This window comes from Patella vulgata, chromosome 5 (assembly GCF_932274485.2).
Source record: "Patella vulgata chromosome 5, xgPatVulg1.2, whole genome shotgun sequence".
Taxonomy (NCBI): domain Eukaryota; kingdom Metazoa; phylum Mollusca; class Gastropoda; family Patellidae; genus Patella; species Patella vulgata.
This window is the reverse complement of record NC_065883.2, coordinates 56,740,147-56,757,363: the sequence shown is the minus strand read 5'-3', so window position 1 is coordinate 56,757,363 and position 17,217 is coordinate 56,740,147. Positions and strand designations below refer to the sequence as shown.

The 17,217-nt window shown below is 32.4% G+C and overlaps 2 protein-coding genes across 2 annotated transcripts; one reads left to right on the top strand and one right to left on the bottom strand.

The window, feature by feature from the left end:
• Positions 1 to 219: 219 nt before the first annotated feature.
• LOC126822618 (calmodulin) lies at positions 220 to 7,627 on the top strand. The gene is made up of 5 exons (XM_050551586.2): positions 220 to 516; positions 2,521 to 2,551; positions 2,963 to 3,106; positions 4,854 to 5,096; positions 6,309 to 7,627. Exons 1-5 carry the CDS (start codon positions 514 to 516, stop codon positions 6,335 to 6,337), a joined length of 450 nt encoding a protein of 149 aa, XP_050407543.1. The 5' UTR covers positions 220 to 513; the 3' UTR covers positions 6,338 to 7,627.
• Positions 7,628 to 11,174: 3,547 nt separating this feature from the next.
• Positions 11,175 to 15,140, bottom strand: LOC126822619 (calmodulin). The gene is made up of 4 exons (XM_056101018.1): positions 15,104 to 15,140; positions 13,843 to 14,085; positions 11,467 to 11,534; positions 11,175 to 11,189 (listed from the first exon to the last, which is right to left on the bottom strand). The coding sequence occupies exons 1-4, from the start codon at positions 15,138 to 15,140 to the stop codon at positions 11,175 to 11,177; spliced, it is 363 nt and encodes a 120-aa protein (XP_055956993.1).
• Between the last annotated feature and the right edge of the window lie 2,077 nt (positions 15,141 to 17,217).

Sequence of the window (17,217 nt, the reverse complement as noted above, 5' to 3'; positions counted from 1 at the left end):
TAGACTAATGTTATCCTGCTCACTGATTGAAATTACTCGATGTGCTCTTATTGTCGACTTCGTCGCGTTCTCTAATGCAAATTGTAATAAACAAATCAATCGATAAAACTTGGTACTGCTTCCATGAACGCGCCAGTCACTACTGTGACCACCATTAGTCTTGCCGCATTGCTAGCTGTCGCATTGCAGGTGCCCGTCAGCCAATCAGAATATTCGTTTCAAAATTTCCTGTTAAAATAATTGGCGCCCGGCTCTTGTATAGTAAGTCAAGCTGATCTGAGGGATTCCGAGCTTGATAGTAGGCTATATAGATTGTTCATGGTGGTACAATAACGTGGAGAATTTTTGGTGTTTATTCTTTATTTGAAAAATTAAACCAAGTCAACACTAGTTTTGAAACCCGTTACCAGTCATCCCATATTACTTTAGAAAATCGTGCCTTTAGAAGCGCGATTGGTTGGTGAAAAGGAATTTTGTTAAAAGAGTTAATTTAATTGAATAGAGCAATCTAAAATGGTGAGTGAAATGATATTCAAATCTATCTTTTATTTTCTGATTTTAGTTTGTATGGATGCTGGGGGTGATTTTATGTTGAACACGTGAAGTAATTTTGTGTTCGGGGGTTATAGACCAAACCTGATAAAAATGTTACCGTCGGCTATCCATATTGTGTAATTAGGGGTAAATTATGCTGGGGATTCAAACTTTTCATACCGGTTATAATATATAATTATATTCATTTTGGGTTATTCAGCTATAATAGAATATTATCTATGACGAATCCAAAGTAGCCGTCGTACTTTTTAGACAATTAGTATTACAACGTCGACCTTTTCCGTATATTTCCGTAAAGCGATTTGCTCCTTCCAATAAATTACATGAATGGGCTAGAGGATAGAGTATGCATGTGATGATGATGGAGTCAATGTTATCAAAGAACTGATAACTTGTTACGTATACGAATGGTTGAATTATTAGACTAATAACATTTTTTTAAAGCACGCGATGCCGTTAAGTTCCATTGCTGATGAACATTATTGAGAACATATTTTGGCTAATTAAAAAAAGTAACATTTAAGAAATGTCAAAATGGTTCGTATTAACCGATTTATAACCTGCCATTACATGTAGTCGCCAGGCAAGAATTCAAATATTTCAAGTGGCCATTAATACACATTGTTGCTAACTGATTTGTTATTCATAAATACAGTAGTTAGGTAACCATATATTACATAGCAAATATTGAATGCGTGCTAGTACAATATGAATATTCTTTTATTACAATTATGCTGTATTTTATGGTTGACTTGGTATAATTATAGACATACATTGTATTATCTGGTAGAGACTGTTATGTAGGCCTACATTGTATGAAATACATATTTTATTTTCAATAAACTGTAAGTTATTGCATTCATACCTAACATTCCATATTAATGAATGTTAGGCATATATTACACAACTTAAATACAGCTATTTGATATTTTCAGTTTATTTTGTGAGTCATATAAAACTTGTCTGTTTCTAATCAGATATGAAAAGTACAAGGGTGTATAAAAGTTTATGGGCCTACCCAACTGATAACAAAAGTCTACAACTTCTGGGGTCATTTAATTTGTCAAGTAAAGTTACAAACTATTTTATCTTCGTTTATTAATCGTCAGTGCACTTGAAAATCTGCTGAACTTTAAGGTTATACATATCCATTTTATTTCTTTTTGAAAATTATTTTTTAGATTTTAGCAATTTTATAAACAATTACTTGATCTAATATATCACAACTTGTAAATAATGAATATCCACATATTTTAAATTGTCAAAAAGTAGTAATTGCAGGAAAACCCCACACCCACAACAATAACACTAAACAGATACAAAGACCAAACTTTACCAGTAGGGCTCTCAGCATATTTTAGAGTCAACTACAAATATTTGCACACATGTAAATAAAAAAAGGATGACAAATATACAGTGTGTTTAAAAAGTGCTGGTTTAAATGTAGATGTTGCTGCCAGTTTTAAATCCACCATGTTTTGGACTGGGTTATTTTGCCTACAAAGTTACTTCTCCGCATTTCCCGCCAGCAATTTTAACGTAGTCATCTAAATGATATAAGCTAATTATGGTCCTGTACATACCAGTAGTGAAATACTGGGGTCGCACACATGAATTTTGATCATTTTAAACATTTCATCTATAATATAAAAGTTTTTTTTAAGTGTTTCATCATCAAATTTTCAGAAGAACATGATAACAGGTTAGGTCGAAGATGTTAAATCTAGTTTTCATAATTTATCATATAAAATCAGCTTATAATAAACAAGTTTTCATCTCTAATCAATAAAGTTAACATTCCATTTATTATAAACGAAAACATAGCCTGTGTAATAGAACAGCTGCTGGGTTTAATTAGCCTACTAGACTCTATGTATACCACTCTTATTATTATACTGCTCTACTTCTACCTATACAACCTATATATATGTATCTGTACACTCAATGTATCTATTTATCTTTCAGGCTGATCAACTTACAGAAGAACAGATCGCAGGTATTTATTTCGAAATGTTCATGAATTTTCTTTGGAGTAGGAGACTGTTATAACTTTGAATTAGTTAGGCCCAAATTTTCCTTTCTTTAAATTATTAATTGTTCGCTTTGGGAAATAAGAGTTTCACCTTTTTTAATATCTAAAAAGTTTAATTAATGTCAATCATTGAGTTAAATTGACTGTAGAATACAGTCTACTGCTTACAGTTGTAGAAACTGTGATTTCTTATGACGAAGTCTATGTGCGTCATGTATTGACATGATTCAAATAAACAGATCCGATTTCTTTTATTTTAGAACTCCAGGTTTAAACATGTTCATGTTTGACCAGGTATATCATATTTCTTATTGTAATTAATGACTCAAATAAATCTGGGTCTTGTCTGTGATGTCTATGACTATCTTTTTTCAGAATTTAAAGAGGCTTTCAGTCTTTTTGATAAAGATGGTGATGGAACTATTACAACTAAAGAATTAGGTACAGTCATGAGATCTTTAGGGCAAAATCCAACTGAAGCAGAATTACAAGATATGATTAATGAAGTTGATGCTGATGGTATGTAGTTACCTTTCCAATCCACAAATATATTTTATAGTTTTTGAAAAATTGGTGTACATGTAGAGATCAACCATTTTTATACGCCCACATGGAAATGTGGACGTATATAGCCTTCGCCCCCGTCTGTCGTCCACAATTTCTTGTGAAGACTCGAAAGTCAAAAGTTATCATCCAATTGTTTTCAAATTGCTATTATGTTGTCTACATTATTACTTCTAGAGTAATTGCCCTTGTTTCACTTTATTGAACCTTGTGAACGCTCTAACGCCAAAAGTTATCATCCGATCTTTCTGAAATTTATGTGTGACAGTCAATGTCTACAATCAGGCAATGTGTACAATGCCTGAAATATACCAGTCAATGTGTACATTGCCGGGTTAGGTTTAGGGTTATTTTGGGGTGGGGGTTAGGGTTACAAAGGCATTGTACACATTGCCTGATTGTAGACATTGACTGTAACATAATGCATATATTTAAATTAGTGAAACGAAGAAGCCTACTGAATTTCAGCTATGTCCCTTAATTACTTCTAGAGTTATGGCCCTTGTTTTACTTTGTTGCACCTTGTGAATGCTCTAACATCTAAATTTATCTGCCGATCTGTATGAAATTTATATGCATCATTTAAATTAGTAAAAAGAAGAATCTTATTTAATTTCAGCAATTTCCATTTATTACGTCAAGAGTTATGGCCCTTGTTTCACTTTGATCTGTATGAAATTTATATGCATCATTTACATGTAGATTAGTAAAACAAAGAAGCATATTGAATTTCAGCAATTTACAATAATTACTTCTAGAGTTATGGCCCTTGTTTCACTTGGTTCAACCTTGTTAATGTTCGATTGATGAAAGTTATCATCCTATATGTATGAAATTTATATGCATCATTTAAATTTGTGAAACGGAGGTCTATTGAATTTCAGCAATTTCCGTCAATTATTTCTAGAGTTATGGTCCTTGTTTTACTTTGTGAACCTTGTGAACGTTTGAATGACAAAAGTTATCATCCGATCTGTATGAAATTTATATGCATTATTTAAATTAGTAAGTTTGTAGAACCTTGTGAACCATGAAATGACAAAAATTATAATCTGATCTGTTCCCAATTACTACAAAAGAATAAATATGCGACAACCCTTGTCAACCGCCTGGAGGATTTAGCTACTGTTGGCGTATGTTTCAATGCCTGGCAACCTATCTTTTAAATTGGCCGGACACATTGCTCTATATCAAAATTAGCTGACACAATTTATTACATTGTAGTAATATTGAAATTGGAGGCATATGCATTATTGCATGGCTGTATAGTTCTGATTTTTTATTTAACAGTTATTTGTAATGTATAGCAGATGTTTCCCATATGCAAACTACTAAAAATGTTATTGCATAATACCGTAATGGTCTAAGAAACTCTATAAACCAGCCATTATTAGATGCAAACAAAATATTATAGTGAACTGTTTTATATATCACAGACAAAATTGTGTTTTTTCCCTTTTCTACTGGTATTCTATGGCATTGATTTCATTTACACCCATTTTCACTTTATGAAAGAGTAATTGATTCTTTTGTGTCAATGACTTATTGGTTTAATAAGTGTCTAACTGTGTTAATTAATAAAAACTCGTATATCAATCCAATAATCAATAGATATGTCTAATATTGTATAGTCTAGCTCTCGGCATGGTAATTGTGATTGTGAACCCGATATTGACACCTATATTATAACTGTCTGTTCCAGGAAATGGTACCATTGATTTTCCTGAATTTTTAACAATGATGGCTAGAAAAATGAAAGATACAGACAGTGAGGAGGAAATTCGAGAAGCATTCAGGGTTTTTGATAAAGATGGTAATGGTTTTATCAGTGCAGCTGAATTAAGGCATGTGATGACAAATTTAGGTGAAAAATTGACTGATGAAGAAGTTGATGAAATGATCCGAGAGGCTGATATAGATGGTGATGGACAAGTTAATTATGAAGGTATATTCAATATTTGATTTTAACAATGTTTTCACGAACAATTAGAAAAATGTTGGGTCAAAAACTGATTTCTGCATGTACAAAAAGCAGTCGTAACGAGCATTATCAGTTCGCTAACTTTCACACTTAATAGCAGTTGGTCTACTAAGTTCACTGGCCAACTAATCAAGATATTCGATACAACTTATCCAAAACCTAATAATGGTTGGTCTAGCAATGGTTGATGAGCTGAAAATGCTTGTAACCTTTGCTTCAGGAATTCCCACTCGGTTTGAAATAAGTTATTTTGAATATGTTGACATTTGCAATATATGTGCAAGGGCAGAATGTAGGTTTCATATTGCAGTTGGCTGAACCAAACTGGTATCATACAGAAGGGGTCATAAAAAGCCCATACATCTTAGTACTAATAAGTACATGTAGAACAAGGTCTTTTTTCCTAACTTGACAAAGAATGTTAGTCTGCATACAATAGAACTCCTTGTAGACTTTGTGTGACCTAGTAGCAAAGTCTTGATTTTAAACTTAACCCAATTCAAGTCAATCCTTACAATTGGTGCTGAAATGTCAAAATATTTGATGGACTTGAATGAGAATCTGTTCGAGTTTAGTGACTGTGATCTGAGAAAAACCCAATATCCATATTTGGATTCTGTGAGGGATCAGTGAGTAGGTCATTGATAATTTATATATGTAAAAGAAGTCCACGAAATACTTGAGATCAAATAACTTGTATCAACTAACTATATCTATTACGTCATGAATATTGTATAGTGTGACTGTTAAGTTGATGGAATTTATTCTACAAATCCCTTTCATCATGTCACAGCAGATGAACATTTCAATCAGCAACATTGATTAAGCATAGAATAAATCCACTATCTGTCTTGCCTGAGTAATCCTTTACAGTCCACACCTCAAACTGAATGTATATGCAATCACACTAAAACCCTAGATATTGTTTCTCATAAATTCTAATTACCCTATTTAATATATAAACCTCCTGGGAAGATAAAAATATTGTTGAAAAAGGGGTCACTTATTAAGATGAAAAAGAAAAATCCAGAAAAATCTAGCAGGGGTTTATCTAAGGCAGATGTACAGCTTTTGTTAGGTTTATCTTACTCAGAGATCAGACATTATTACCGTATTTGTTTCTGCCCACATAACTTTGATTTCAAACATGCTTCATAATTTTATTTTATTTTCCAGAATTCGTGACAATGATGACCTCAAAGTAGCTGTCTTATGTTAACATCTGTCGTACAGTATGTTTTTTCATCCTTTGTAAATTAACTTTGCCAATGAAGTTGTATGTCTGTCTATGTACATAATTCTTGTTATTTTAACATTGTCTTTTCAACTTGGCATTCTAAAAAGACTGTCATGATTTGTTTATGAAACATCTTATACCCATCATTTATCTTGAATGTTTCTAACTAAATGAAAATCACTTTTTCCCCCCTCCACTCCTCTTGATACTTTCTTACTTCACTATTCCTATCGTGATGTTTCTAAATTCTGTTGTTCATGTATCTGTGGTCAGATTCGATAAAATTAGTTTTATCTATCTTAGTAGATTCTAAATATGAAGTCAAAAATAAATTTAAACATCCATTGTTGACACATATCAGATACTCGCAACAAGGATGTCTTTCAAAGGTATAATGATAATGTGTTTATTTTTTTTCATTTGTAATGTTTTGTTAAAACTTCTACCAGAAAATCCATTTTAAACAATTTTATATGTTTGTCCATCTAAATATGTCTTTATCAAGTGTATATAAATACCATGGCATATGCATTAAATGAAGTTCTACATTTCTTAAATCATTTATTATTTAATCAACATTAACTTCCCAATGTGGATATATCTATGCTTAGTATGCAAATTTGTGGAGAATAATACAGATTTTATTCTATTTTCATCACAATCTATTTGGTATTGTTCAAGTCAAAGAAAATTTTTAGACACATCTTGTTTCATTAAAGGATATAGAATCCAGCAGTTTAGATAATTATGTTACGCTACTTAAATAAATCTACGCAGTTTCATTATTCTTGTCAATCTAACATAATTGAATGAGGAGCCCTTTGCATAATGTGTTATACAAGGCATTTTTGAAGCATAATAACTTGAATCAACTGAAGAAAATTACATTGTATTATTTAACTGAAGAAAATAACATGGAATTACATTTCTATGGGCAAAAACACAAACTTACTACTTAAAAACCAAATATCGTCTTTTTTTTCTAAATTGATAATGGGGTTATAAGATTATGTTTACCGATTCCAAAGTGTAGATTTTCCAAAGATGAACAATTGTATGAAAAGTGGTAATGTTACTGTGGGATACGGTGATATTGTGTGGCAAGCCATGAGAGAAACTTGTATTGATGTTGAGAAGAGTTGATGTGGGTTTCTATATCTTATTGATGTAATATTCTATATTATTCTACATGTATACTTGCTTACATCCATAATCACTTCTCTTCAGATGAAATAAAATCTTAATGTGATATCTCGAATTTGTATTATTATTTTTTTTTAATAATCCCATCTTGATAATTACATGCCAAATTTATAATGTTTAAGTTGGGGTTCTTTTAACATACATGTAGTCATGTTTGAGAAAAATGATACAGATTTCTTGTTAGTCCTGCAAGATCGGCACAATCCAAACCAGGATTGTCAACTTTGGGACCTGGCATAATCTGCAATGCTAAACATTAGGGGAATCTTTTTCAGTTCTTCTGGCTTGTCTATTGTTTTAGTTGTCCCCTGCCTTTGGTGTAGATGTTCCTTGTGTGAATATCTTTCCTTGATAATGAGCATTTTTCTCTGAGGCCAGGCATAGACGAGCAATTTGATTTGCCCAGATTCTAATTGAGTAAAGAGTGATGAAACTTGGTGTATAGTTTCATTGCAGCAATTAATACTGTGACTAAGTTTCAATACTGAGCATCTTTCATAAGCACATTGATTGGTTGATGTTTTACAAAAAAGATAAATGTGCAAATAATGGGTGTCCTCAATTTTGGGATTGATACTGGGATCAAAAGCCTCAAATGAAAAAAAATTGGACCATTCTGAATAAATGCTTGGCCAGGCCACACAATCCCTTGATCCATGTCAATTGGTGAAAGTACAACATTGATCGAATGCCAGCAATATGCAGTACATCGCATAATAAATCCTGAATGGGCTGTAGTTTTTTTTCAGTATGAGGGTGTGAAGAAAATTCATTATCAGCTGCTTGCATTTGTTGAGTTTTTGTTTGAATGACAATCTGACCTTTCATCAAATGACAATACCCACTGCCCTGACAAAATATATAACACCACACTCCACCCTCACATGTGCTTTGAAATGAACCAGCATAGCCACGTGAAATTTTCAGGCCATCGAATTTGGGCCCTGGGCAAAGCCTGGTATTCGGCTAGTCATGAATAACTTGAGTTACAAACATAAATTCATCTGGTTTACTTGGAATGTAAGTTCAGTGATTGAAGATTTACCTCCCTTGAAAAATAAACTACCTATCTTTGCATGCTGTTCAGCAAATGTTAAACTACATTTCTCTTCGCAATCTGAACAATTTCAATATAATGGAGTTTAAAATTCTATAAACACTTTCCTAGAATTATGTTAAGATCACCATATATTTCTGTTACTAGGGTTATTTACAGATTAAAGGTGGGTATACTAGTCATATACAGGTAGCTAGGCAAGGAAACAGCTTAGTCATCAGATCCATTCATAAAGCTTCTTGTATTTGACATCTTTAGGTAAACAAAAGGAAAATTAACAATATTATTAAGGGCAACAACATATATGTGTATCAGCATTTTTATTTTCTTCTAAAAATTATATTTTAATCAGATAGTTGATAAATGCGTTTTCTTCACTGTCATCTGGAAAGAATTAAGTTCAACCTGGACTGCAAATAGCCCATTCATTATGTGTGTGTATTGAATATTTCAGTCATTATTTAATATGTTTTACTATTGTGGGACTTTTCGGCTTAACATGAAAAGGATTCCTAAGATCAACATGATTTTCAGTGTTAAAGCGTTCACATGTTTCTACAAAGTGAGCATGGGCCGTAACTCTAGAAGTGATTCACAGGACCTTGGTTTTTCGTCCCACCCGAATGACTATACAGCACCACTGACAATGTGGAACCAAGCCGGGAAATCCCTCCGAATTTTCTCTTTCAACACCAGGATGGAACAAGGGACTTCCAGGTTAGTGAGCCAATTCTTTTTCAATGAGCTACCATGGCTCCCTAACTTTGATAGGATTTGTTTTTCATACTTAATGTCAAGCAGATTAAATGACGTTTGTCATTAACAAGATTCTACAAAGTTATCAAGGGTAATAACTTGGAATGTTATTGCTGAAATTCAACAGGATTCTTTGTCTCACTAATGTAAATAAGATGTATGAATTTCAAAAACATCAGATGATAAATGTAGTTTGTAGACGGCAATTTATGATCAAATAATATAAAAGGAGCAGTTTAAACTTTTGAGATTGCTCCAGTATGAATGGAAGAAATGTCTGTAAAACAAGTGGCTATAGTGAAGAGCCAATAGTATATATTATGAAAGAAAATAGACAGCTGGTATTCCTTGGTCGAGTAGTTTGTAACATTACTCATATTACATAATCATGGCAATCCATTATATAACCCACACTATTCTAGAAAGTAAATAACCAAAGACGAAAATGAAAATATTTATATTTTTAATACCATACTTCATTATATGTCAATAACCAATTTCTATCCCCAAACTAACAATTCTGATTTATATCTGCCCAATGTACAATGTACAATAACAAAAGCTACCTAGTTTCTAAGTGTGTAGGTGAATTATCATCAAATGAGAACAAAATAATGGAAATATTCCATGCACAAACAATTTAAGAATGGATTTTAATTTATCTTTGGAATGTGACACAAATGAAATACAAGACATTTATGAAATGAATTTTGAGATAACTGATCGTTGTTAAGATTAAGTTCATTTTATTCAAATTGCTAAAATATTGAATTAATATCATTCAAATATTGATAGTCACAGATTGTCAAGAAGTAATGGCAATAACAAACAAAACTCTGTCCTCTAACTTTCAATTAACAATCACAATAGAAAGCTACCAAATTTCTAGAGGCTACCTCAGCTGTTTATCCCTGAGATGGTGTTTAATCATACCACTTGTTCGTCTAATGGAAATGTACAGCAACAGTTTAAGACAATTAATAGGTGATGCACCAAATAGGAATCAGGTGTAATCTACTTCTCAAAGAATTGAATTAATTTTCTAAATTTTAATGACATATATTATGTGATATTAGTCTAGTTTTTTTATAAGTATTAGTGGGGTGCTGTGCAAAAGTCAGGGTATGCCTCCTAATCTGCTGATCAATATTCTTATTTATAATTCCGTTTTAAGCATTCCCATCAATAATTTTCTGTGACCATATAATACAACAACATGAATTAAGGCTATATTTAGACATGGTTCTAATTTTATGAACAGCATATTGGGTGATTATGTACGAATATTTGGTGCTTGGTGAAAACCAGTTTATTATAGAGAAATCTGAGAACATAATATATTTAGTACAAATAATGTTCAAAAAAGTGATTAGGTATATTACACAGCCATTTGTTAAAAAGACAATATTACAAAATATAGAGGCAGGAATGAGTGGATGACAAACATCTATATATAAAGATTTCAATACCATTTACATCTGTCTTTGACCATGGAACATTGACTTAAAAACCACCAAGAAGTACTTTAACAAACTCTGAAACAAAAATTGCAATAATATAATATTCTATTCAACTTTATTGGCTTTATTCTGCTTCTATTCGTGGTTCTAACTTTGTCACCTTAAATAATTCAAACAAAAATACCACCCTTAAGCAGCTTATGTCTTATTTGTATTTAAGGGTGTTGCCATGTCTGTCATTCACAGTAACTTTGTGTCATATAATATTTTATTTAATTTTGATGTATGCATGAAAAAAACATTAAATCTAAAATAAATACTTCAAATATTCAATAGTTATTTTCCTAGAAATATTTAAAATTTGAATTTTTGTCATACAGTTATATGGAGAAACTGGGTGAGGGAAACCTAACCTAGTATTGGCTGCAGGGCTCGGGTCATTACTTTATAAATGTAATCATTACAATTACTTTCTCATTTTTAGTAATGTAATTAATTCATTACCATTACAATGAAAGTAATCAATTACCATTACCCATTACTTTATGACTATATAAATCAAATCATTTTATTTATAGACATTAAAAAGACAACCTCATTTTTCTGTCGTGTAGCACATACAAAATCGCATTCAAAATAATCTTTCTTTGATTCGCTATGACAAGAGTTTTCTGTGTGAATTGTTATTTCTATAAAATATCACATGAAAAAAAATAGTTCTAACTGTATGACTTTGAGAAATGAATTCAAAGTATAGTTATAACTGCAAATGATTTCAAGTAATATATACAATTCTTAATCAATCCATATAGTTGTCTATAAACATTGTATAACTGGGAGGACTGTAAAACAAAATATATATTTTTTTTATGTAACCATAAAATGATGAGATACTTGAAGGCCATTGTTTGGTTTGCCACTTGTCGCCTGGAGATTAAGATTAATGTGTAACAGGATTGTCTAATTTTCTTTTAATCTAACTGATTTATTGAATGATTAAATGCTAAATTTGCACTCATATTTGATTACAAGCTACATCTATTTGGAAAGCCTCTTTGTTTAAGTTTGTATGTTCATAAAGGGTCACTAAATAAAAAGTAATAAAATAAAATTGTAATGTTCTCTTGTCATGTGTTTCTAAAATAGATTTAAATCTTCTTTTTTTTAAATTCCAATAAAATGTATTTGTGTTAAAGATAGTTAACTTACTTCTTTGATGCTTAAATTTGAGATATATATTTATATCTAGCTAAACAAAGCCTCTCTTTTCATTTAAAAATAAATCAAAAGAAATCTGATGTCCCCCACCGAAATCCCAAAATAAATATATGACACATATTAATTAATTGCACATTTATCTTTTTCAAAAGTATCCAGCAATCAAACTGATTATTTATACTTAATCTAAGCATCAAACTCAGTCAAGGTTTGGAAGTACCTGGTAGTGAAATTCTACATTAAGTTTCATCACTCTCCATAAGTTAGAATAAAAGTTATCTTGTCCCAAAGCATCGACCAATGAAAATGCTTAGCTTTAGCGGGAAATGTTAATCAAGACATTCACCTAATGAACATCTACATCAAGTTTAAACATTCTACCTCGATTAAAAGCAGAGTTGTTATGTTCCAAAGTATTGACTCTTGACCAATCAAATTGCTTATTCTACTTAGCCCATGCAAAAAATTCTCATCATTGAACTTACTCAAGGTATTGATATAATGAATCTATACTCAGAGTTTCATCGCTCTCACCCAATTAGAACCAAAGTCTCAACCAATCAAATTGCTTATCTCTGTTTAGCCTTAGCGAAAAATGCGCATGATAGACCTCTGTCAAGGCATTCACCTAATAAGACACCTACACCAAGTTTGAACATTCTACCTCAATTAGAAGGAGAGTCATTGTGTACCAAAGTCTCGATCAATCAGATTGAGGTCTCTACTTTGCCACATTGGTATTGATGTAATGATGGTATTATATTCACCACTACAATTCAATTAGAATCAAATTTGTCGAGCTCCAAAGTCTTGACCAATCAAATTGCTTATCACTCTGCTTACCCTGAGCCAAAATGCTCATTATCAAACTAAGTCAAGGTATTGATAAGATGAAACTATACATCAAGTTTCATCACTCTCACTTAATTAGAACAAAAGTTACTTGTCCAAAAGTACCAACCAATCAAATTGCTTATTTCTGCTTTTCCTAAGTAGAAAATGCTCATCTTCGAACTCCTTCAATGTATTCACCTAAAGTTTGAACATCCTAGCTCAATTAGAAGGAGTGTTATTGTGTTTCAAAGTCTCGACCAATCAAACTGCTTATCGCTCTGCTTGCCCTGAGCAGAAAATGCTCATTATCGAACTTAGTCAAGGTATTGATGTAATGAAACTATACACCAAGTTTCATCACTCTCACTTAATTAGAACTAAAGTTATCATGTCCCAAAGTATCAACCAATCAAATTGCTTATCTCTGCTTACCCTAAGCAGAAAATGCTCATCTTCAAACTCTATCAAGGTGTTTGCCTAATAAACACCTACAACGAGTTTAGCTCAATTAGAAGTAGAATTATCCTGTCCCAAAAAGTGTGATGGACAGACAGGACAGACAGACCCATTTTAAGGAAGGGACAATAATAACCATAGCAACACCTTTAAGCAAATAATTGGTCATACATTATTGTTAAAATTAAGGAGTAGTCTAAATTTCGCAAACTAACATATACAAATTTCATTCCAATAATTCTTTTGCAGGTAGGGGTCTTTAGAAGTGGAAGGAAGTGAAAATTGTGAAATGGAAGCCCTGTAGGAAACACAAGAGGTTGGGCAGGTGACCCTACTCCTCGTCACGTTCAAGCTTGGGATCAAACCATGCCACTTGAATCAATGACAGACCTTATGATCAAAAGCACACACACTTGACCACTCTACCACCCAGCCCCACACAAATTCTGATAAAGGGTATTGGAATTATAAACTAAAATATAAACATACCATCATAATTAACTTGTCCATCACCTGTTAAATCTGCCTCGCGTATCATTTCATCTACTTCTTCATCGGTTAATTTTTCACCCAAATTACATAAAACATGTCGCAGTTCCGCTGCATTAATAAAACCATTACCGTCTTTATCAAATATTCGGAAGGCATCTTTTAAACTTTCGGATGTTTCACTAGGGAAGGTGTGTTTTTCAACAATACTTTCTACTTGTTTAAATTCTAAACTTCTCATACCTAAAAATAATTTTTAAATTTTATCAAAACATACTGTAAAACAAGACGTTATAATGCTAGTAATTAAGTTAAGGCTGCCAAAGATCTTTCCAATTTCATCCCTTGAGATCAAATTCTGTTCTGTATGGCAGAAATCGTAGTCTTATTGTATTAACAGATTTGGGAGTTTAATAGTAACACAGCCAAACATAGCTAATAATAGATGTCTGCATTCTGTGTTGTTCATGTGGCAAATATTAGAATGAATAATCATAAATGTTGAGTTCACATGAACGTTGTCCTTGGAGCGAAATAGCATTGTCCATGTTGTCATTTATTAATGATACAATTTATTAATTATTTCATGGCCCTGGGCACAGACATAATATGTACATACAGATTAACAAAACCAAAAATTTATTCATTTCTACTTGTTTGGATGAAACTAAAGGTGATGTCACGTGTGTAATGTGACTTTTGTCATAGCCATAGCATCAGCAAAGTACAGATGAAATTTCTCATATAGAGTAAACAGAATTGATCAGTTATTGCAACCAAAACCATAATCATAAAAACACAGATTCATTACCGGTAATTCAAAATGAATCAAACCACCTTCATCAACATATCTAACTTACTAACCTCGACCCTCCAAATCTTTCATAATTTGGTTTAATTCTGTCTGTGTTGGACTACATCCAATAGATCTAATAACCATACCCAATTGATTTAAAGCTACTTTATTATCTGCCTGACAATGCATTGTGAAAGCTTCTTGTAGCTCTGTAAAAGATTATCGAAAAATATTAAAAGCTAAAGGACAATATTGGTGTCAGTCATTATCACATATGTGATAGAACTGGTTTAACACGTTCCAAATATAATTTTAACACAGAGATCATTGCTACGATAGGTGCGTAATGAAGGTTTCTACAAAAGGAAGTGACGAACACAAAAGGAAAACACGAGTCATCCTTCTATATAACAGACTGAAGTGACGAGTGATAACAGTTACACGGGCGAATATCTGCTCACTAACAAGGTTTAGAATTTTTACACTTCTGCCTAGCAACCATCATTATGAAGTATTTGGTGTCACCACTGGTGCTCATTTGGTGAGGGGGGTTGGATGGTTAGCACATGTGCGCTGTATTATAAGGTCTGTCACTGAGTCAACTGTCGTGGTTTCGATTCCCCGGTTGTACATGACAAGGAGTAGGGTCGCCTGTCCAACCTTGTCGGTTTTCTCCGGGTCCTCCAGTTTCCTCCCACTGCTAAAGACCCCTACGCGCAAGCAAATTATTGAAATAGAATTGAACCATGTGTTAGTCTTGAAATGACCTAGTTTGTGTCGAGTGGACGTTAAACCCCAGAGAAAACCCACGAGGTTGGACAGGCGACCCTACTCCTTGTCACGAACAATCGCCAAAATGATGCTGAAATTGAAAATAACATTAAACGTGACATGGTTGGCAAATACTATTTCAAATATAAGCTAAACAACATAATTTGTTAATTTTTCTTTTTTTGAAGACAAGTGAAGAATATGGAGAATATTTTTTTATTTTTTTTTTACAATTAAGTCAATATTAATATCTATATACTGTTAATCTGTTTTCTATTATTGCTTTAACAAAAATATCACTTTATAATGATAAACTTTTTCTTGAAAGGGTTCAAAGATATAAATTTAGAAACCTCATATTGACCGGATGTAACAGCCTTTAAAGGAGACTGGGATAATCTGTTCATGTGGATAGCGATAAAGTTTTTTTTTTCTGATGCCTTCATTAAACCGACCTGACTAACTTTATGGTAGTTTTTGTTCCATCAAAATGTTATTCAAGTTGTATAAAGTGATACAGAATTTCATAGATAGCGGTATTCTTGACAAAAATAAACCAAAATGAAATGGGGGTTTATCGTCCTACTTTTCTACACCAACTTGGCTAATGAAGACAGATTTACACCATATAGTGTGCCATGGGGGAAATTTATCCTGGACAGCTGTTCTATGGTCTACTTTTATTAGAATTACAGTTGCCAAGGGTTTTCATCCGATCCGGACGACTATAGACACTGCCCCTGCCTACAATAACGGCAGCCTCTGCAAATCATTGGGGGGGGGGGGGCGTAACTAATAATATCAGAAATATTATAAAGCATAGTTTTGGCGATATTATATAACCCATAGATATATATATCTATGATATAACTGATATCTTCCGGTGTGGTTCTGCCTCCCTTGATTGATACAAGACGGGGTGTCTGGCACGGGCAGTGGCTAGTGTAAAAAGACATTTTTCAGAACAGTAATTGAATATTGACCAACCGTATATACATGTAAATATTAACTGGTCAACTGTAAAAAAAAAAAAGTCAAATAAAATTCTCCAAATCCTGCACTTCTATTCAAAATAACTGAACAAATGCTGTTTAGCTTATATTTGAAATAGTATTTGCAAAGCATAAAACGTTTGATGTTGTTTTCAATTTTAACACTCCGCCAAACCATTCAACCACACAAAATAATGGTCCCGATCTGGTGCTCAATCACCAAACTGAACACATGGTGGCGACACCAAACATGCTTTCTAGGTAGAAGTATCAAAATTCTTAATTTGTTTGACGATCATGCTTAACATGCAAAGCAACGATGAAGTAGACATTTTTCGTCTTAATAATAGAAATAAGATGAAACAGAATTAAAATTTAGGCTGAACAAATCAAGAAGTTGAATTATACATTGTCTTAATTTAGAAATAACATGAATAGAGGTTAGAAATGACATGAATAAAAGTTAGAAATTCGACAAAAGCATCTTAGAATTTTGAATATAATATACCGTCATAGTGAATAGTGATGTAGATGAGCACTGGTACTAGAAAGAGGTGGGAGATATGTGTACTTTTCATATTATGATAGTGATTTTGAGAACAAGGCTGCGAAAATCAAAACTTACCTTCTCTTTTGTCTTTATTCAAACCCGACTGAAAAATATAAATAATAACAATAAATGTAAATGGCTCAATCAAATTCAGACAATATTGATGAGAGCAGGTCTGTTTAACATTTAAATAATATATCAAATACAATAAAGTATGATTTTCATCTTTCTATAAAGAATGATTAATATCTAATGATTAGGGTGAC